The 22,066-nt window shown below is 39.2% G+C and overlaps 1 protein-coding gene across 3 annotated transcripts in view; it reads right to left on the reverse strand.

Moving 5' to 3' along the window:
- Positions 1-22,066, reverse strand: part of LOC138060825 (multiple epidermal growth factor-like domains protein 10) — a 106,616-nt gene that overhangs the window by 37,514 nt on the left and 47,036 nt on the right. For all 3 annotated transcript variants that reach the window (XM_068927129.1, XM_068927128.1, XM_068927130.1), the window contains 5 exons: positions 12,628-12,874; positions 11,883-12,003; positions 9,956-10,092; positions 6,299-6,511; positions 189-363 (listed from right to left, as the gene is read on the reverse strand). In XM_068927129.1, coding sequence (XP_068783230.1) covers positions 189-363; positions 6,299-6,511; positions 9,956-10,092; positions 11,883-12,003; positions 12,628-12,874 — 893 coding nt within the window. The remainder of the gene's footprint in view (positions 1-188; positions 364-6,298; positions 6,512-9,955; positions 10,093-11,882; positions 12,004-12,627; positions 12,875-22,066) is intronic.

The following is a 22,066-nucleotide window of genomic DNA, read 5'->3' on the forward strand; positions in this document are numbered from 1 at the left end:
AAAAAAAAAAAAAAAAGTTAACAGCTTCACTTCTGGGCCTTATGCTATAGCACACCAACTGGTCCCTGCACATCCTTACCTGTCCTTCACTTCAGTAGAGAAAGGATACGCAGCATCTTGAAGAACTCTTGACTCCACTGCCTTTAATTGAGTACAAAAAAAAGGCTGTGAAAGTGAGACTCATTTACCTTAAATCCAGGGGCACAGATGCATTTTCCAGTCACACTGTCGCAGTCGGCACCGTTTTGGCAGCTGCAAATCTGCTGACAAGACTTGCCGTAGAATCCCGGCGAACACGTCTCATTGCAGTAGAGCCCAGACCAGCCTGGCTTGCAGGAGCATTCCCCAGACATAGGGTGGCAGCTGCCAGGAGGGGATGAAAGGATAAATAATTCAGGACTAAATATGACATTGATACTTTTTTTTTTTTCGCAGAGAACAAAATGCTGTTATAGATAGGTTGCATAAAGGATCTCACATACTATGTACAGAAATGTTTTTCTATCCTCAAATCACAAAACATAGGGCTCTGTACATGTATATATAAACTCATAGCAATTAATATGAGAAAGAGTAGCATCATACAAAAAAAAAAGACTTTTTGGGTGGACAGAGAAGAAAAGATGATGTATTACCTTTCTATGGCTGGATTAAAAAAAAAGCTGTCTGTAAAACAGTACTAATAACTGTAAAATACATAACTATGGCTATTCATCTTAAAGTGAGGAAAATTTTATATTCCCCAGAGGTCTCTCTTTTTGTTCACCGATGAAGATCGGCAGCATATTGTCCGAGAAGCACGCTTTGCTAAAACGACAGCACATCATCCAATGAGTAATGCATCTGCTCTTTTCCTTACACCTTTGGTCGAAAAAGAGTGCAACCGGCATCTTTCCAGGAACGCTACAAAATCATTTGCGTGGGGAGAAAGTAAGACACACCGTGAGACTCGGTGACCTTTTGGAGCACATCTCCCCCGCGTTGGCCATACCTGGTGGCAGCCCAGCTGTCCCTACCTGGAATAGCAGCTGCACTGAGTGGCCAGCCGGCCAGCTGTTGCCTCCTAACAAATGGACATCATCAGCTGCGCAAAGATATATGTGCTGGAAAAGTGGACACAATGGGGTACTCTGTAGCCCTCTGGCAGACAAAGCACTGGCTTAATTCTCACCAAAGGCAAGCCTGACTATCCAAATCCAATACATTTACAATGGGAAGACTGTTTAAAGATCATCTTCTGCCGCTGTTGAAGTGAAGTTCCTTTAAGCGTGCTGGAAAAAACGTGCTTTCGTCCAGACGCATTAAATGACCCATGGCAGCAGCCTAATTTTGCAAGATTTGCTGACTCTTTCTGTGGGAGCGTGCATGAAACTGAGTGCTTTTCTAAATGTTTCAAAGTTTAAAAAAACTCCTACTGCACTTTTAGGTGCCTAAGTAAAAACAATAGTCTTGGAAATAGTTCCAGCACAACAAGGGAATGCAACATTAATTGCAACTGCTCCTGGACTCCAGGACCGCTCTTGTCAAATAAAGAGTTTCTTATTGCCAAATACAACCAACTGACAACGTACCGCTGATCGAGGAAAACATGATTTATAAAGGTACAGAACGTCATTCTTTCCGCGTTTCGCTCTCTATACATCATTGCACACACTATAACATGACAAGAATTTGGGTGTTTTGAATGTATTAAAAAACTCTTTTCAATAGGACTATGCTGTTTCATGTAAAGGTGACAGGAAAAGTCTTAATCTAAATGGCAATGGAGACAGTTTGGAATGACACAGCAGGGACTGTTCAAAACTCGTGGTGCTCATAATAGTGTTGTTTATTCAGTTATTAGTACACCTGCTGTGAAATAAGCTGAAAGAACTATTCTCACATAAAATACGTGCTATATTGGGAAACACATTATGACAATCAGATTTGTCCCCTGCTCTTAATTTCGTCCTATATACATCCAGTGGCATTTTACATCCAATTGCCATGTCTACTGCCAATGGAGGAATGCTGGGGAGGGAATATGAAAAGATTTTTCAATCCACAACTGAGTGGTCTTTAGAATATGAACGGGAACATATTTAAAACACAAAACTAGCATGATTGTCGTTTTAAGAAATAAATATTTTTATTTATTTATTTATTTATTTTCTCCTTTCAGGAGAAGGGGAGACCACATGCAGCAGCAAGCCCAGGTTATGAAGCAGACAGAGGCATTGATATTCTGTGTCCCCCAGTGAGTGTTACTAAGGCATACTTGCACATATATTGATTGACACCAAAGTTAGTATTCACTAATTTGTAATTAGATGTAGGAAGCTGGAGCTCTTCTGAAGCTTTTTGATGGGTTCTCATGCAGTTAGCTTAATTGGCAATAAGATTTATATATTAAGATAGGGAAATAAAGAGAAGTTGAGAGACGTTGCTGGTACATCCGCAATCCTGGTCTTTTGTTCACCCTTTCTTGCAATATACACTTATTTTGTAACGCGACAGAAAAGCATTCGTGAGAAGCTAACAATATATATTAGGAGGACTTAGATGGACTTCATGATTTCAGAAGATTTATATAGATATTACAACATAAATCCTCTAGCACTTTATGCAATATAAAGTTTCCATGAAAAGCTCGGTACCATTCCACTGGAAAAGCGTAGAACTATAAGGTGCCCTAATTTTAACTATAAAAACCCTCCCAGATTATGAACTATGTATCATATCGTAATTCCCCTCAACCCTATATACTCATCTCAGATAAACACGAGACAACAGAAACCCCATTGGAGCTCAGGTCATGAATAAACCCTAATTCCCACGTGAACTACTGGAAATTACAGATGCAGCACGACACCAGTTGATCTTACCTACCAGGGTGAACCAGTGACAAAAGATCACTAGGAGGAGCTTCACAGAACGAAGAGAGTGACATCTCAAATTTAGCTCAGAAATCAACCTGAAACTACTGCACTTGCTGGAGCACAGGTGTAACGTACATCCTTTTTAAAGCTTCTAGCTAAATAGGCAGCTACAGCCTGCTGTTTCTGTATTTTCCAAATGATCATTAGGTGTCACTTGAGTAAAGGAATGAAGAAGTCATTCCAGGAGTCCCAGGAGTCACCGAGGCTGAAGAACATTCTCGCATAAAACGAAGAGAACAATGCTCACACAGGCAGATGGAGAAGTCTTTTTTGCTTGCTCCCGCAAACTGCAAACTGCAAAAAATGTCCCGTATCCACATGCCCCCCAAACTGTGGATCTGAGTGACAGAGGTCCACGGATCTGCTCAGCAAAGGGTCCTTGTGCCAGCTCATTGCACTGCTCCCTGAATCTCCCTGAGAAGACATTACTTCTGTTTTATGGGCTCTTAGCTTCAGCCAGAGAACTCCCACCCCAGTTTTATTTTTGACTAGCTAGCGAAAAAGGGAAATATCGATAGTGTTACCTAGTCACAGAGAAGAGATCTGTGTCTGATTTGCACTCTAACTCAAATCCTTTATATATATAAAAAAGACGCAAAATAGAAGAAATGTGTGTGAAAAAACACTTGGCGCAAGAGGGTTGTTAGCTGCTGCTGCCCACTGGATGCCTCCAAAAAAACAAAATCCCTCATGTATATCTGTATCTAACACTTGACAGAGTCTTTACTAAAGGCTGCTAATATAACTTTGCACAACGATGAGCATGCCTTTCATTCCCAGTAGCTGTCATCAACCAATAGCAGCAGTGAAATCTCTGTAACTTCACCTACCCTAAATGCAAACTAACAGGAGTCTGGAAAGTTATGAGTTATTGCCAAAGTAGTTTTCTTGCAATTTGCTCAATCATAATATAATAATTAAAAAAATATTTGTTAAACCGTAGCATGTCATAACCTTATTGTATCTTTAAGTAATAGAAGCAAATGGCCGGACACGTTCTTGCATGCTGCAACTTAGATATACCTCATTTACAGTAACATTTTTTAGTGGTAAATATTTATTTTGAACTAACCTTTAGTTCATTTTTATATCTATGAATGCCAAGAATGTACGTGGAGACCTAGGTCTCTAGTCTTACCAACAGTTCCTCTTTGAGCAGAGTATCTAAATCAGTGGATAAACCCAGAGGAAACAAGCCTTTATGATATCGAATCGCTAGAAGTCCTAACAGAATCCTAGACCTGTAGACACATACAATTTATCCCAAGGAGGAAAAGCATTCTCTTTTTAAGTATCCTGGGACTACCGGTTGTTATGCTGCTGCTAAAGGGGTAAATACCACGATGAAGATCCTTCGGCCTAAATATTATTATGGCAAACGAGTAAAGGATGAGGAGTTTCCTGATGTGTTTAAGTTGTCTCCTGGATGACTGATTTTTAGTCACAGATGAAGATATCCAGACACAAGTGGATTCTCAAAAGTGTAAAGGAGAGTGAGAGCAGGGGAGCTCTCTCTTCTACGCCATTACTCAGATACCACTTGACTTCTATTATTTGGTGGTGACTTCTATTATTTTGTGAAGTCCTGAAAATTTTTGTTTTCCTCCCAGATTATCATGTATTTACAAATAAACATGCTCCCACACCACCTACAGTGCTGCTAAGTCCCTCGCGATTTGTCATACAGAGCAAAAAATGTTCAAAAAAAAAAAAAAAGGCCAACCATATGCTGCTGTTTACATGTGAACATTTGTGATCCAATTTGACCACAAGCTGTCTTCCAGCGGTATAAATGAAGGAACAGCTGTGTTGAACACGAATCAGAAGTAAGCCCTGCAATATCAGAAATACTATACAATGTAATACATTCCTGTCAAACAAAGCTTCTACAACAGTCTGCAGGCAAACTTGCAGGAAAGTAGCTAAACCATAATTCATAACACAATAGCATTTGCTCTACTAGCACAATTTGAGAGTTAGGTTGGGATTATGGTTCCACTCATTCTTGAATGCTCTGCCCAAAGAATAAATTGCTTGATTTTATGTCAAAAACTCAGTATTTTTTCAGAGCACGTTTCAAGTAAATGGAATAAACAGAAGTGCAAGCACACAACTGCAAACGCATATGAATGGAAAGGGAAAAGAATTCAGTTCACTGCCACATGGTTTGTCAGTGAAAGATACGCTGAACAACCCAGATAATCCACAAAGTAATTCTTCATGGAGGCCTAAAATATGAGATTTCCATACACGTGTCTGAGCACTTTAACATCACTTTTAAATCGTGACTCAAGGCTTCTGGTTCATCTATGAGGAAAACTGCACCTTAGGTACAAAGCACAGCAGCATTCTGTGCAACAGTAAACAGGTTCTGCAAATTTCTTTGCAACAGCAAAACACTTGGACTACGCTCACAAAACTCATCTCAGGTACTGTGATTGATTAGTGAAATTATGTGTAAGCGAATGCACAGTGACTGAAGTATTTTATGAAAAGCGTGCTCTGTAACAGGAAGAAGCTGGTAACGAGAATTGTTTTGTAAATACACGTTGGCTTGTCTTAGCCGACATTCCTGCTCCATAGCCAAAAGATCATCTCAGGATAACTAGTTTATATATAATAGATTTTCATTACAATATGTTAAAACACTATGGAATCAATAACGACACAGAAAACTCAAAAATTATATATTGTGATTGCCTGAACAAGGAGAGACAGTATGCCAGGTATGCCAGTTAGAAAACTATTTTCATTCCATTTCCAGACATCAGATTTTACTTGCTTTCTAGCAAATTAGCTTAAATGAGTTAAATTAGAGTTATAATTGGTAAGACTTCCGAAATGTCATATTAAAACAATCACCTACTCCCAATTCTTATTTAAACTTATTACTTCAACTCTTATTTAAAAATATACAGAGAGAGAGAAAGAGAAATTAATCTTCCTCTCATGCCAGGTTCATAAGAGTATATATCCATTGATTTCAATTCAATTACTTCTCCTTTACAGTACCTCAGAATACGTGAAGAAGGTATAAGGTCTATTGACTTAATATGGTGAATAATATAGAGATATATTCTTGTGGTAAACATAGACAAAGGCCACACTTTGTCTTAACATTTCTTTTATGAGTCAGGAAACAAGTACGGAAGTTAATACTAGGATCAAATGCAGTTGCAAGCACCAACAATCAAAGCTCTTTAGGGTTGATATTTTCTTTCTTGCTGTGGTTATAAAATACCAAATACTTTTTGTAAATGTTCAGATGCTTCAGTTTGCACGAAAGTACTTGGAAACATCAGGAATTGTTTCTTTTCAAGATTCTATTCTGGCATCAATGCCCCATGTAGAAAAACTGTGCTGAAGGGTGTAAAACTTACCTCCAGGTATTGGGCAAGTGACAGGGACACTTTTTGTCACACTTGAGACCATAAACTCCCTCAGGGCAAAGCCTCGTTTCACAGTGCTCTCCCGTATATCCTGGTTCACAGAGACACGCACCACTAATATGGTAGCATTTCCCACCGTTCATACACTGGCAGGTCTCAGCACATTGTACTCCAAAGGTTCCCACTGCACACTCATCTTGGCATCTGTGAGGAAAGCAAGAACAATAACAAAAATAAATAAATAAATAATAAAAACTAATTAACTAGAGTGTTTAGAGATTCAAGGGAAGCACAGTTTATGAAGAATCTCTGACACAGTTCTAAAACTCCTCCTAAGTAGAGCAGGAATTTGTATTTATGTAACTCTGTACTTAAAAGTGTCTATCAGTCTAGTTTCTTTTGTGGCTTATCACAGCAGGACAGGCTAAAAAACGCTGACTCTGCAAATTCCTTTGGAAAAGGTCTCCCTTCTCTCCTTTAGGGAGACAACAACCACACAGATCACTGCATTTCTTATCCAAGAACAAGAAAAAAAAAATCAAACTCTCTTAAAACAAATCTTAAGTACGAGAAGAAGGAATGAAGTTTCAAAAGCCATGCACCTGTACCTTTTTTCTTGCTGCTGCTACAGAGGTCTAGATTCTCCATTGGGCAAAGCTAAGAATAGCAACCAGGCGTCGGCGCTCCTGCAGACACTCAGACCAGGAGATTTCCTGGCAATGGTTCTCAGTGGAATCTAAAGCCCATATTTTCGAACTGTGTTTCCAAACACACGATGTTTCCAAAATACCTTTTTTTCAAAGTTTCATTTTAAACTTTTTTTTATTGCTTTTGTCCTCTTTCATAGAAGGAAACAGAAAATACTTAAGAACCCAAAACTGTACTGATTTCATGTGTTAGCAAAGACTTGAATTTAACCCATATGGCAGAATAACAATAATTCTTTTTGCTCCTTAAGCAAAGTATTTGGGCATGAAGAGACTTATTCTTCAGACTTTTCCTCTTTCATTTATGTAGCTTTTCTAAGATAGTTTCTTTAGCTAATAGTTATATTTCCTAAGTGTTACATATAAAAGTCATTATTTATCTTAAAGATTAGACTGCATGTTTAGTTGTCAGCCTAAATACTAAAAATCGATTTCCAGTATTTTGCTTCTAAAACTTGCAACTCATTTCCTAATGAGTTTCCTTATAGCACTTTGATTTGGTAGTTGTAGGTTGAAGGTTATCAGTTTGATATTTTCTACCTTAACTTCTTTGTGTTTTATGATTCAACTGTTAAAATCTGGAATGCTAGTGGTACTACAGCATTACTAAAGGCTAGAGCTTTAAGTACATCTTAAAGGATGTGATTATGTGTATCGGAGCAGATTTCCCAGGTGAACCAGTTCATGCCGCAGAGTCAGGGATGAAAACATTTCATAGCTTATGGGTCAGGGAAAACTCCCATATTTATCAATACAGGCATTCTATAAACCATGAAATATGCTGAGTAGTCCAGAGAGACAAAAAGACAAAACAGCAAAATCCCAAAGCCTCTACCCAGGACACGCTGACGCTGAAGCCCTGAGGTGCGCTGTGAATCCATTAGGGAATGCCAAGCACCTAACTTCTGCAATTTGGGTACCTGGAAGTGTTAGCAGATTACAGACTGTATAGAAATAGTACGTGACAATATAGCACAGAGTTAACGCTTTTATCAATTTATAACCTGCTAATTTCTCCAGCCCTATAAAAAGAATCATCCCCTTGGTGGTCTGTTTTTAGTTTTCTTACGCACTTTATTTTTTGTAATTTCTTGTATGATTAATGGTTGATTTTAGGAGAATTTCAAAGACGGTATGGTTTGAGGCACTGCCAAATGTAACAGAATTTAGCAGAAAATGTGGAAAATGTGTTCGTTTCATGCTTCTGTAGCATCTACCTCAACCTAGCACTGTTATCCAGAAGTGTCAAGGTATGTGTAATTCTGTTCTCACTGAAGCCACCAATAAAATCTCTTTTTACTTCAGAGGGGCAGCATTATTATGCAGCTCATAGAGCTAAATATTTCCCAATGAGGTTATACAAAGAAAGCTGAGAATTAAATTTCCCCAAATGACAATCAGGAATACCAGCCAAATTAGACAAAATGTAACCTTGCAGAATTGTGTCCTCATCAACTTGTGAAAGAACCTCTTCCGTTTTGCAGTAAAGATGAGTATCAATCAAAAAGTATTTGGTAGAACACTTAGCAGAGTAATTTAAACCCAATCACCTTGCATTAACTTAAATCACTGAGAAACTCAGTTACGTGCCTTCGCAGCGCTTTTTCTTGCTGCATGACTGACTCCCAGGAGTCACTGCCACACTGAAGTCTCAGAAAAATGCTGTTGAAGTTACAAACATAAGTGGAGAGTAGTTTAACATCTTTATATGTTGTCCTTTTTGCTGTTGGCACACACATACTAGCTCACCCAGTGCCCACACTTTTCTTGTAACATTGCCCCCTGTTGCCTGTCAGCTGACGGTAAGTAAGAAATGGGTGACTCTGATCTTGCTTATGACCCATTTCTGCCCTTAGCAATATCTTGCAAAATACAAGAGTTGCAAACACGGCCTGTTTTGCAAAAGCAAAGAGGAAGCTCAGACTTGCAAAAGGGATCAAAATAGTGCAGCCTGCAAGGCATTTCAGATTATAGTAAGATTTAAATTAAATTAAATTCCAAGACAAAAACTTTAATAGCTTTTACAAACACCAGAGCGTAGTGTGCAGATTTGCATATTGATATTCCTTTGATTTTCCTGCTGACTTGTCTGTGCCTTTTTAAACGCCTCTACCATCTTATGCAGTGTTTCTTCACAGGGGCAAATATTTAAATTTGGCAATCAAGTGGCTCTGAACTGATTGTTTTTCTTCTTCAGGATTTTCTTCCCCTTATGTCTGGCGCAGCTCTCCCCATGTCCCATGAACACTCGCGTGGGAAGTGCATATGGTTATAATACCTACTAGAGTTGGCAGAGATTCCCTGGACTGACCCCAGCGATTAAGCCGTTGCTGACTTCAGCAAACGAGTTGCTGTGCTGCTTAAAATATATGCAGGAAAGCATTTCTTTCATCCCTTTCCACTGCCTTCAAAAGGTAAGTCGTGCTATTCTTTCTTTCCTCTGAAATCTACCAAAGAAGATTTTTAATGGCCAAGTCGGAAAATAAAAATGTTTAGTTTCTCTATTTGAATGGAACGCTTCAGGAAAGAACTCTCAGGCTTGATCACTTGGAAGAGGAACTGAATCAGTCTCCCTTGCTACTCCATCTGCCAAACATCTGCGCAAAAACCAAGAGCTTCCCGTCTTACCGCCTTGCCATATCCCAAACTGCGTCATTCTGCACACCACTCAAATGGAGACCCACAAGCCACCGGCAGCGCATGGGCCACAGCACAAAAATCCTGAAACTGAACAATTCTTCACAGAATCTCTCCCAGTAATCATTTCTGCACTTTTAACTTACTATCTAGTGTCAGCTAAGTGACAAAGCAAACATTTCACGAAACTCCTTTAATCGTATCACCGACATTCTCACTTGGCTTTCTACCTACTTCTGAATTTTCTCTGTTGTAGCAGACCCTTTGCAGGTTCAACAGGCTGGCAGGTGTAAGTTTTCCTTACCGTTCACCCGTGTAACCTGGGCTGCAATGGCATTGCCCCGTTGCCGAGTCACAGGTCCCTCCATTGTGGCACTGACACTCCTGGGAACAGTTTTTCCCGTAACGACCCTCAGGACAAGGCTGACCACAGACCGTGCCCTGTGTGCGCAAAGAAATCTTAATATTAGGCTCAGGACTGCAGCTCAAACAAACAGGGAAGAAAGATTTGTAATGGAGGAAGATCAAGGACATCTCATGTCACGTGTCTAGCGCTCATCTTGGAAACACTAGACTCTTCTGCAGCTTTAAATGGGGGTATGTTTCAGCACTGCGGGAATAATCTTCTAGGATTTCCATTCTGGAAGCCAAAGCTAATGAAAAACATTATCTCTAAGCAACAGTAAACACTTAGACATTTAAGACTAATTGATATCAAGTTCTTCCCAATTTCTTTATCAGGAGTAGAATATATCAAGACATCCGGAAATGCCCTCCAGTGAATAGTGGTGTAGAAAGCAATAATTGCTGTAATGCGCCAATTATACTACTTCATGATCAGATGGATTTAAAAAAAAAAAAAAAAAGCTGTTTATAATTTCATTGAAAAGTAGCATGTCTTAAAAGCTTAGGTATAATTTGTGCTTCCCTTATACAGGTCTTGAATTTCTGCAATGCTATTTACCTCCTTGGAATTAATTATACCTGTGCAATAAGAGGAGAATCAGATCTTAAGACTCTCAAGAAGCCAGTTCAAGAGCAACACCCTTACAGGCATTTCATCACAACTAACAAAGGATACTGTAGGTTTGAAGCCTGGCCACTTTATACCAGCCTTACATGAAAAGCAAAAAAGGCTCTGCTGAACAAATTGCAGCTTATGGAATTCAGAAGTCTAAAACTATGAGTTATGCTTACATAACCACTTGGAATGGAAAATTAGTCAAAGAGCTAATTAGAAATCTATTAGTTAACACATATTATTATAAAATTTTCATCACATGTTTACATGCGACATCATTTTTCATTAGCTGCATTTAGGCCAATAAAGCTAGTCAAGAATTCATGCACACACTTGTATCTTATCATCATTAATTTATGTTTTTCCATCGTTAAGTAAAAATTGCCATAATCTGAGTTAGGTACTTAAGTGAGTGGTGCTATGCAAACACACAAAGAGATTTGAACCGTTTGTAACTATGTTCTTTAGCTGGTGCAAACCTAATCTCTACTGCAAAAGTCCTCCTATATCATGAGCTAATTAAAAATTCAAGCATATTTTCACTCAAAATGGACAGTTTCACAGAAAACATTTTACTATTAATAAATATTATCTAAAAATGCATTTAAAACAATTACTTAAGTTTTGTTCCTTCTAACTCCAATATTTTCCAACTGAAAATAGGCAGCCTAGTAGTAGGGGAGACTACAGGCAGGCAAGGAGTTTCACGTGCAGCTCAAAGGTCAATTCTTTCCCTACCCCCTGACAAAAGGGTAAAAAGTTTCAAGAGAACGTCAAAGTTACGATGTTCTATTTCTGTCACCATCACAGTATCTAAAAGTTTGGTGTTTTACTCTCCACTTGCAAAGAGGCACAAAATCCAGCCCAAAAATGGTGCTACCTCCCTATAATATCACATTGTGTCTACTGGCAAATGATTTCTAGACAAGTTTTAAAGGATGTTTAAATCAGGTTCTTTGTCTCCCAGAATCTGACATGGTTAAAAAAGGGCAGAGCAGAACTGGGGGATATTCAATAACAGACAGTTTTGCAAGTACTTTATTCCATTCCCTTGCAGGAGCAGCATATGCTAAAATAACTTTTCCTATTATTTCTGGCTGCAAGCAGACCGCATTTGCTATCCTAACTCACTATCCGTTTCGAACACTGCCTGAAGTCTACAAACGTGGATCCTTCGGAGGGTTGTGTTGATTTTGGAAAGCGTTTTTACCATCCATCCGGGAGGGCAGGCACACTCGCCGGTGACGTGGTGGCACACTCCTCCATTCTGGCAAGGGCACCTCTCCTCGCATTGCCGCCCGTGCTTCCCCGGCGGGCAGAGGTCCTCACAGCTAAAGGGTTGGGAAGAGGCAACTGTTACTTCGGTATACTCTCCTGTCTCCAGATATCTCTATTTTTAACACTCTAGTTAATTTTCCAGACAAGAAATATGAAACAGAAGGCAGTCCAAACTAAAAGCGATGCAAACTGTACACTGTACAGTATATGTGCAAGAAATCTAAGGAAACAGACCGAGCAGTCCAGAAATTGTAAGCAGATTTTTTTTTCTTAAAGATATCTCTTCCTACACTAATTTGGCTTGGTGCTGGTTCATTGTTACTGACAAGGCTCAGAAATATATTCCAGAATGAGAAATCCAAATAACTGTACGTTTCAATGCTATTTTCCAATCTCGGAGCCAAACAGTTCTCACATCGGCCATAAGGAAGCTCCCATGGCTACTTCTCGTAGCTTTTATTCAGCCGTCCAGATGGAGGGGCTTTCCCTCAAGTGCACTTCTGCAAATGCATGGAAAGAAGGTTTCCCCGCTTCTTCTCAGCCAGTCCTGCTCCTCTGTAGTATACAGTAGCCAGACTGACCAGATAGTGTTAAAAATTGTTCTAAGCTTAGTTTCTCTTGATAGCACTAGGCAAATCTCACACCTCTCCCCAATAAATAATACACCCTCTGCTTACAAGGCACCAGTGTATCCAGGAGGACATCTGCACTCTCCAGTCACGTGGTCACAGGTGGCTCCGTTTTGACACTGACATTTTTGATGGCAATCATTTCCATATGTCCCTTGGTCACAGCGTTCCTCACAGCGCCAGCCTTTGAAACCCGATGCACAGTGGCAGGCTCCAGTGATGGGGTTGCATAAGGCTCCATTTTTGCACTGGCAACGGCTGCTGCAGTGAGGTCCCCAGTGGTCACTGTCACATGCTGAAGGGGCAGAAGGAAAAGTTTACAGCAGTTTTATAACAGCTCATGCTACAGCGCTGAAGATACGAGTCAGCTGTACAAAAAAAAAAAAGTTATGAAACAGAAAAAAATACTGCAGTGTACAATAGAAGAGACATCCTCGGCGTTCCCTAGTCCTCAAGGGTCTTGATACGCAGACAGAACTTAATTTATGCTTACAAATTAATTTCTTATGCATAAAAGAAAACGCTTTGAAATGGGAAACTGAAGCAAATGCAAGTTCCAGTCTCTTCACTGGAAAACTCTTCATTATGACTCTCCACTGTTAAGTAATGGTTGAGATTGGGGTGAGCCTTTATGCACACAAACAAGTCTCGGTGACTTAAAAAGTAAAAAATAGAGTCCAGATCCATAAACAATGATCTGAATCTCATAAAGACATTGCAAAGCTTACTTATCATAAGATTACCATACTGCATGGCATTTCTTTTTCCAAATCCAGAAGTTCCTACTAGTTTATGTGACTGCAAATAGTTCCTTTTCAATCTTGAAACACAGTGATAGTGCAAAAGAATACACAATAAATAATATTTCACCAAGCAACAGAAACTAACTATGATGTGGTTAAACCTCATCTGGATGTTACCATTTTGGATATCCAGTGTGCTTTTACAGTCATTCAAGTGCATCTTTTTTTCGTCTGCCCCAATGTAGTCCATTAAAACCCTGTAAGCAAACCACTCAAAGAACATTCACTGTCAAAAGAAAAACCTTAATGTTCAGGAAGAATTTTTCTTAAGTGAGAAACACAGGAGTTCTGTAAAGAGATGGAAGATTAAGGTCATCTAGAGTTCAACAGGGATGTGCTAATCATATGCTCAAATGATCTGCTTTATATTTTTAAGTTCTGTTGTTAACAACAGCGCAACAGCAAAAGCTCAGCTGCAGTAGCTGGAAGCCCAAGCTCTGTCCTTTGTGACTGACAACCATTGTTGTCTCAGTCTTCTCCTGGGGCAAAAAAGCCAGGCAGAGAGCAGACATGTTTTCTTAGAGTTAGACAAAATAATTCAAGATACCGCCTCAGGGTAGGAATTATTTTGCTATAGGAACTGATCACTCAAGCTACACAAATAAAAAAAGGATTAGAGTCTTTTAAGAATTTTTTAAGATTTTTTTCTAGTAAAGGTCATTGGCACATGCATCCATAATGTAGATACTGCATCCATCTACACGCAATACACAGTAACAAAAACATATATATTATAAACATCCAATACTCTTAAACAAACTGACAGAAGACTGCTCATGTTATTACTGCCTTCTCTCGTCTCCATTCATGTATTTGAAGATGCGTATTTTCTGTTCTGGGCTATATGGGCAACTCACTACTGTCCATGCCACACCATGCCTCTGCCATAAGATGCCTTCCACCATGATAATTCGCATTTGTTCAGAACTGCTATGCGTTTCTTTTTATCTGGCCTACATGGAACAAAGCATAATCCTCATGCTCATGTCCTCAATTTCTCCTTAGCAGACTAGCTATTTTTGGAATAAGGGTGGTGGATTTCTGAGACAGTTGCATGTTCTCTCAGGACCCCTACACTCTTTTTGCTTACTACCTCAGACTGCATTCAGATAATGGTCCTCCTTCTGCTCCTACATTGAAAAAAATAAATAAATAAATAAAAGAAAATCCACAATTTCAGCCATTCCTGGGATGTCTGATGAACTGAAGTATTCAAACTGACCACCAGACCGCAACTGTTCCCAGCACAGAACTCAGTCAGGGATGAACCTGGCCTGAACCCTCTTTAGATATAAAGAGACGACACGCAAGAGAAGACTTATTCTTGGCTGATATATTCCAGCTCATATTCTTTTACCAACACCTGGAAGTGCAATATCTGATGCAGTCCAACAACACTCATGCAGCTGTTTGAAGAATCACTGCAAGGATTCTCAGAGCCCTACAGACCCAAACCCTGCCACACACCTGCCACGGCAGCGAGTACCTAGGCACCGGGGCTGCCTCGCTAGAGGCTGGTTCACTTGTGAGGCAGTGGAGGCCTTGCACTCCCTCCGCTCTATTCAAAAAATCCCATCTCCAGCCTGCCTCCCCGGGATGCTCGCTGCTGTCTCTTGGAGATTTACTGACGTCAGAGGTGAACACACTATGTCTCTGAACTTGTCTAGACTATTTTACTGCAAGAGCATGTACCGCACAGTACATAATAATTTAGTAGTTTCCTGACATGATCTTCTCATTATGTTTGCAGGAAATCATTAAAATAAAAGGCATCGTGTGTCCGCTAATAGGATTTCCAACTTCATGACCAGCCTCTTGGCAATGGCCAGGTGCGTAACAAACATTGACTACATAATTATTTTCCTCCAGCGCAATGCCAAAGCGCTCTACCAGAACAAGCCTGGCGGTATGACAGTTTGACTGTATGATAGTCCATTACACAAGGTCTGTCCCCAGCCTACTATCTAACTGTGAGTTATGGGGCAGAGCTGTGGGGAAATCTGCAGGATTAATGGGAATAAATAACATTTTTGAACAAGACAGATAAATCACATATTTTACCTCTCTGTCCCTTGACTGCTAATCAATAATGTCCCCCGCAGGAAATTAAAGTGATTTCTCTGAAAGCGATACTTAGATTACTGCTAAAAAAGGGGGGCAAGGGGTAGCAATGTTTCCTGTGGCAAGTTCTGTTTCTTTTTTAATTAGTTTTGGAGGCTAAATTTACCAACTATTACATCAGACTATTTCTGCTGCTTCCTAGTATTGAGAAACGAAGAAAGCCAGGCTGGAAGTTGCACAGCTGCTAATCTGGTGGAATGGATAGTCTTGGAGTTAATGACTGTGGTCGAGTTACAGACTGTCAGCTGGAGTTTAATCAGAATAGCTGCTACGACTGTCCTGACTGCACCAAGGTCACGTACTCACGCGCCTACGCAAACAAACACACACACACACACACGTGTCAGCTACTGACTTCTGAACAGAACTGAAGTTGTAAATCATCTGCCTCAATGCAAGGTGTATGTGAAAGGGAAGTAAAATATGAAGACAGAAGTCCTATGTTCTGAACACTTCCAACAACAGATAACATAACCCAGCCCCACTAATTCCTGGAAACAGACTGAATGCTGCAACAGAACCCATAAACCAGCAGTGAATTTTCTATATTTATCATATAGAACTGGCCGATTCTGCTTTGTTTCACGCAGAGCAGCTTTCTTCCAAAAGTCACTTCCTTTCCCTTTTCACATACGTTAAATTCACTTTATATTCACCTCCGGGTTTTTCTCTTTTAAATAGAAGAAGGAACTAGCTGTACTGCTTTTGTAGGAGACTCGCCGGGTTTTTCCTGCCTTCATCTTAGGCTGCAGGGAAAAAAATAAATCAAAATAAATGTTTAACAAACACTGTGTGGTACTGATGTCACATCTTGTTGTCGTTTTTCTTTTTATACATTCTGCTCATCTGGGAATATCTTTTTAGTCACCACAGTACATGCTGTGCACATCTCACAGTGTTAGAGATATGGGACAGAAAACTTCTCTCTCAAAAGGCTGCTCAGGGAAAGTGAAAGCATCCCTTTAGGAATAAGGGCATTACATTGTATAAACTCTCTTTTAAAGTATGCTATGAAACCCTAAGACAATACCAGTCTACCAACATGAAAACAGATCAGAAATGATCTCTGAAGCTCAGTGCCAAATGACAACTTTAAGGACAGACACCCAAGGATTCAAGTGTAAAAGAATCACCTTCAAGAAAAAAAGAAATGAAAATCTGTGATGCAAACTGGTATCATTCTTGGGCCTTTTGTAGAATCTTTGAAGATTTAAAGTTGTGTATTTCATATTATAATAAGTGTAATAATGCACATTGTTATTATGCTGGCCTGGTCTCGTTTTTATGCACACGGCTTCTGTGAGCTGCTGGCGATTTGCAAATTGGGATGCAGGGAGCCCTGATATTTTACACTGCAAGATACAAATGTGTATAATAATTTACAGGCCCACTTGAAGAGTTTTAAAACTTCTTTCTTCCTCCTTATAAACAAAGGCATTTTTAATGCAACGTGCTCGCATACGTGTCAGTTTTTTTCTTTTTTTAGTTGATTTCACTGAAAGGCAATAAAAAGGGAAGTGCAAATGAGTGAGTTTATTCCTGACTATCTACCCTGATCACCTACAGTTCCGTACTTCTCTAAAGAATGGCATATAATGAGAACAAAATAAGGCTATCAAATCAAGCCAAAGAACGTTTCAGAAGAAAATTCTCCTTAGAAACTCTGACTTAAGTATGCTACAGTTGCCTTTATAACATTATATTCAAGGTAGACAACGTTCATTGTACTTTTTCTTTTTTTTTTTTTTTAAATCAGACTTCCTTCTCTTTTTGTTTTTTTTTTTTTTTTGCAAATAGGGAGGTGAAAGTGAAGAATCCTAGCAAAACTAGAATTTACTTTTCTTCCTCTAATTTTTTGAAGCTGTCCTACATGCAGCACCAAGACAACGGAACGCGATTTTACTTTGACTTGCAGACCTTTTTGCTTTTGCCCAGCAAAACACTGTTATGTGTTTCTGTAGATACAGACCATTGTCGCCAAAACAGAGGAGACGCATATCAGAGCATTCGGTTAATGTAGTTTCATGGTGTTTTAAAACAACTAAAAAGTAAATAGCCCCACCTCAACCGCCTGCAGAACAGAATGAACTGCTCCCTCACTTGGAATGCAATATTGTCAAGTATAAATTTATCTTAAATAAGCAGTGGCCAACAAGCAGAATCCCTATCCCTCCGTCTCCTCAGAACTCCAGCATAACTTCTTCAGATAGGTTCAAGGGAGTAACAGCCTTTAACAAGTAAAAGTTGATTTGCCCTGTTCCAGTGTGTAAAACAAACTGATGCTGCCCATAACTTCAACACCATCTTCGACTGACCTCTCTTCCTTGGTAGGCTGTCACATCAAGGACAAGTCTAAATCTTCATGCCTCCCTTTGCATTGCTCCTCCGACTCCCAGAGCTCTATTGCCTTGTCCTTACTTTCACGGCCTTTATGGTCTATGCCTCATCTATCATTTCTCATTCAGTATCCAAGTATCAACCTCCACATTTAAACTGCCCATGACATCAGCCCCCTTGCTACTTTTTCATACCATCAGCTTTCTTGCTTCTCCTCAAACTGCCTCTAACACTTGGCACAAGTTCTCCATAGCCCACCCATAACACTGTCACGTTGCTCTCCAAGTTCCTACCTTCCAACTCCTCCTTGCTGTGAAGTCCACAAAAAGTTGACTCTGGCTAAGCAGCAAGTATGCTGAAATCACTACTTGCCATTTTGATTATTAGGGCTTCCTTCCTTCCTCAATCCCTACATGTTTCAAGCTTTGTGTTACCTCTTTCCTTTTCCTTCCATCGCAAGCTCTTTGTGGCAGAGGCAACTTTCTGTTCTGTAATTTTTTTGGTGGAAGGAGACTGTGAATCCCCAGTGGGGGCAGCCATGCGGTCCTGCATGGCTCCAGTCATCACCATCATCTACGGTTACAACAGACAACTGTGACGTGCCTTGTTTAAAACCTGTTCCAGTCTTTTTGGAGCAGAGGAAAAGATAAGAAAAAAAAAAAAGGAATGTTTCTAGGAGGGTCCACAAGGGATTTGCATTACCAGGGAATAAAAATCACTAATGGCCTCAAATTGCCAGCATAAGTAAAATAGACCAATACTGAGATAATTCTGATTTATCCAAAGGGCTACTGCCCATTGACAGGCTTATTATTATAAATTGTCCTAAAACTGTCCATAGGTTAGAACTTCTTCCTTCAGCTCCTGAAACAAAAAATATGCTTGTCCTAGTATAAATACATATTTCTGGAACTAATATTTCAGATATCCAAGCAGCAATAAATAGCAGCAGTGGATCTCAACAACAAATTCATAACAAAGCACTTTGTATGACTTTTTACAAAGGCTATATTTCAATTCACAGATGAAAGGAGTCACTCACCTCATCTCTTATTCTGAGGACCTCAGTGAGGAAATACGCCCAAGTCAACTCTTCCCTTTCCTCCATAAATAACAGATGCCCCATCTAACTTTCAAGCGTCAAAAGGAGAAGTGATATTCAATTCTAATTTGTGTGCTACTCTTACATTTTGCATGCCTGAAAATGTTTTGCCATTTTGGTCAAGTAGAACGCCACAGTTACAATGCAAAGGTTTGGAAAGATACAGTTTACACCATACTCTAGATTAAAATTTTGTCAGAAAACTGAATCAACGTCCTTCTGGCCAGAAGGACGGTTTTCACATATCGTAACAACAATCCCGTAGGTCATAGACTATGTTAATACATCATGTATCTTTCATCTACACAAAACTAAGCTAGGATAGTAATTTATTAGTACACCAACTACTGATGTGTACTCGATACACATTGGTATACTCAACTAGCTGATGTGGAATTCCCAAGCAAAGAATGAAATATCAAAAGGGTCATAGCCATATAGACACTCCTTTTAATGATCTTCACTTCTCTTTGCGTTCAGAACAACATTCATTGATTCACAAAGTGAAAACTGCAACAAAACATGAATGTTGCCACTAATCTAAGCCCAGACCATCCTTATTGCAAAGTTTACAGAATATTCTTGCAACTATTCTCTGATACTACGGTTTGATTAGTTGTAGATTTAAATTGATGGCATTCTTTTCCTGTCGGATACACCTGCAGGTGTTATTCTTCCAACTTGAATTTAAACCACATAAAAGTCAAGTCATGTTGACTTTGAAACCTATTGAACTCAACACACTCAAGTGTGTTCAAAATTTGACAAGATGCATTAAGCCACTAGTGACATCAACCAGTATGTCAGCTGGGGATACAAGACAGTAAATATGGAACATGGCAAACAAATTTCAAAGATGAGGCTAAAGGGCTGGAGACAAAAAAGCCAGCTATATGGAATATTCCAATAAAAATATCCTTTGGAAAAAATGAAATGTATGATTCAATAAGAACACGCTATTGTTCTCCCTATATTTGCAGATATGCTCTGTCCTGGTTACCTCAGGATGTCACGACAAATACATGCACATACATATCAGGAAATAAATCTTTTCCTGCAGAGAATCATTCTTAATAATTATCAAATATCAATGCCTTTTACTAAAATACTTACTTTACCTACATCCCAAACACAGAAATGCATAGTGCTTTTTTGCAGAGCACATTTTCTATTAAATCTGGATTTCCTTTGAATCTTTTGTTTCTATTTGGTTTCATTTGTTACATTGTAGGCTTTTTACCCTGTGGCCTGTTTTTCATTCTTTCTTATTGTTTTGTATAAAGGAAAGGATTTTTATTCAAGATGCTAAGCTTTAATTTAATATATATATATATTTTTTTTTTTTTTGCTTTGTAAAAGCCTTTTGATCCATGAAGTGGAAGAACAATGAAAATGTCTTTTTCAGATCCTATAAAAGACTGGAACTATATGCCTTTCACATGCCATATATTTCAGAAGACTCTTGAAAGTGCTTTGGACATCAGAACACAATGCTGGATAATTGCTAAGAAAAACACACAGATAGCTCTTGGTGTTAATTTTTTCTTGCTACTGAGATGAAACCTGTTAAAAATAATCACTCTTACAGAGAAAGTTACTAAATGGTATGAATCTGTCTGTACTGTATAAAATGGACTGCTGTCCATGAACCTGAATTTGCACACATCTCCTTGCAGGGCCATAAATTAGCCTTTTTCCCTTGTTTTTCAATGATTTGAAGGTCATCTTAATTTTTAGATTAACAACAAATGTCATCCTTCATATCCCTGAAAACATACTAAAGAAGCCAGTGACTAATTATATAAGGCAGAATGAAACAAGCATTAAGCAAATACTAAAAATACGTCCGCATTGTTATTAAAAATAAAACAAATATAGATCTCATCCAACAAATTAACTTAGATAAACACTACAAGCTTATTGATTTTTAAAAATGGGCAAAAGTGGAAGTGAAAAGCACCTCTGATCCAGAAAATATTTACAGATGAACAAAACTACTGCCATTTACTGCAATGCCTTCCTTCAGTAACTTCTCCAATAACTCGCTTTTCTGGAAAGGATATTTATGCTTTCGCTTAAAGACTGGAACTGTAACATCAACGAAACACTGTAGCATGTCTGTAAATCCTACTAGAACTTGAAACCTAAAATGCTTTATTGGACAAAGATGATCTTCAACATAATATAATTTTAAATATCTTGTTGAACTGAGTTCTAGAAAAGCACAGCTGCCATATAACCCTGGGAACTTTGATACCACCTCCCATGATTGCCACTCTTGGCAATTTGGTGATGGCCACTTCCATCAATACCTGTTTTGCCTATTTGCACCTGATCTAGCTTGCTAGTGGGGTTAATTTTTCAGCTTGAGGACACTCTGCCTTGTTCAAGGAGATAATAAAGAGTTCAGCTGGCAAAACTGAAGAAAATTCAGTTAGGTGAATCACAGCAGTTTCAGCTAAGTGAACTGGAGAGTATGAGAAAGACATATATAACAAAAAAGTTTAGATTTAAAATTAATGCTTATGACTTGCTGTCACCTTTTGCTAGCTGGATATATTTGCATGCGTGGCCATTTGGAAGCTGCGGGAGCGTTTTTGGTTTGAGCACGTGGTTAAAAGCAGCATCTATTCTTAAAGCCTGCTGAGTGGCTTAGCTTTTAAAACTTAAAGATCAGCAAGCTCTCTACGTATATCTCGCAAGCACTGTAAATCAAAAAGCTTTTGAAAACAAAACAAAACAGAAAACAAGGCCTTAATCCAAGAGGTGTTCGAGATTCACAAGCTGTGCCTTCAGAATTTATAAGGTGCTCCCAGGCACGTTGCCCGTTACCTGTGCTTATGGGGCTATTTGAGTTCTGGGTGCAAAAATACACGAGGTGGTGGTAGAAAACAATCACAGCTCCACCTTGTCAGGGTTAATGGGTACTATCTGCTCCACTGAGAAACTGGCGGCGCCTGTAACTCACGTGAGTGTCTCACAGAAAGCATGCCAAGGGATCCAGCTTCTGCCATAAACCTTCTCTGCCAAGTCCCATGAAGAAAACAGTCAGATTTTCACGGAATTTACAAACTTTACAAACATCCGCGACAGTAAAGGAAGTCTGACAGTACCAGAGCTACTG

Source organism: Struthio camelus, chromosome Z, assembly GCF_040807025.1.
Source record: "Struthio camelus isolate bStrCam1 chromosome Z, bStrCam1.hap1, whole genome shotgun sequence".
NCBI classification, from domain to species: domain Eukaryota; kingdom Metazoa; phylum Chordata; class Aves; order Struthioniformes; family Struthionidae; genus Struthio; species Struthio camelus.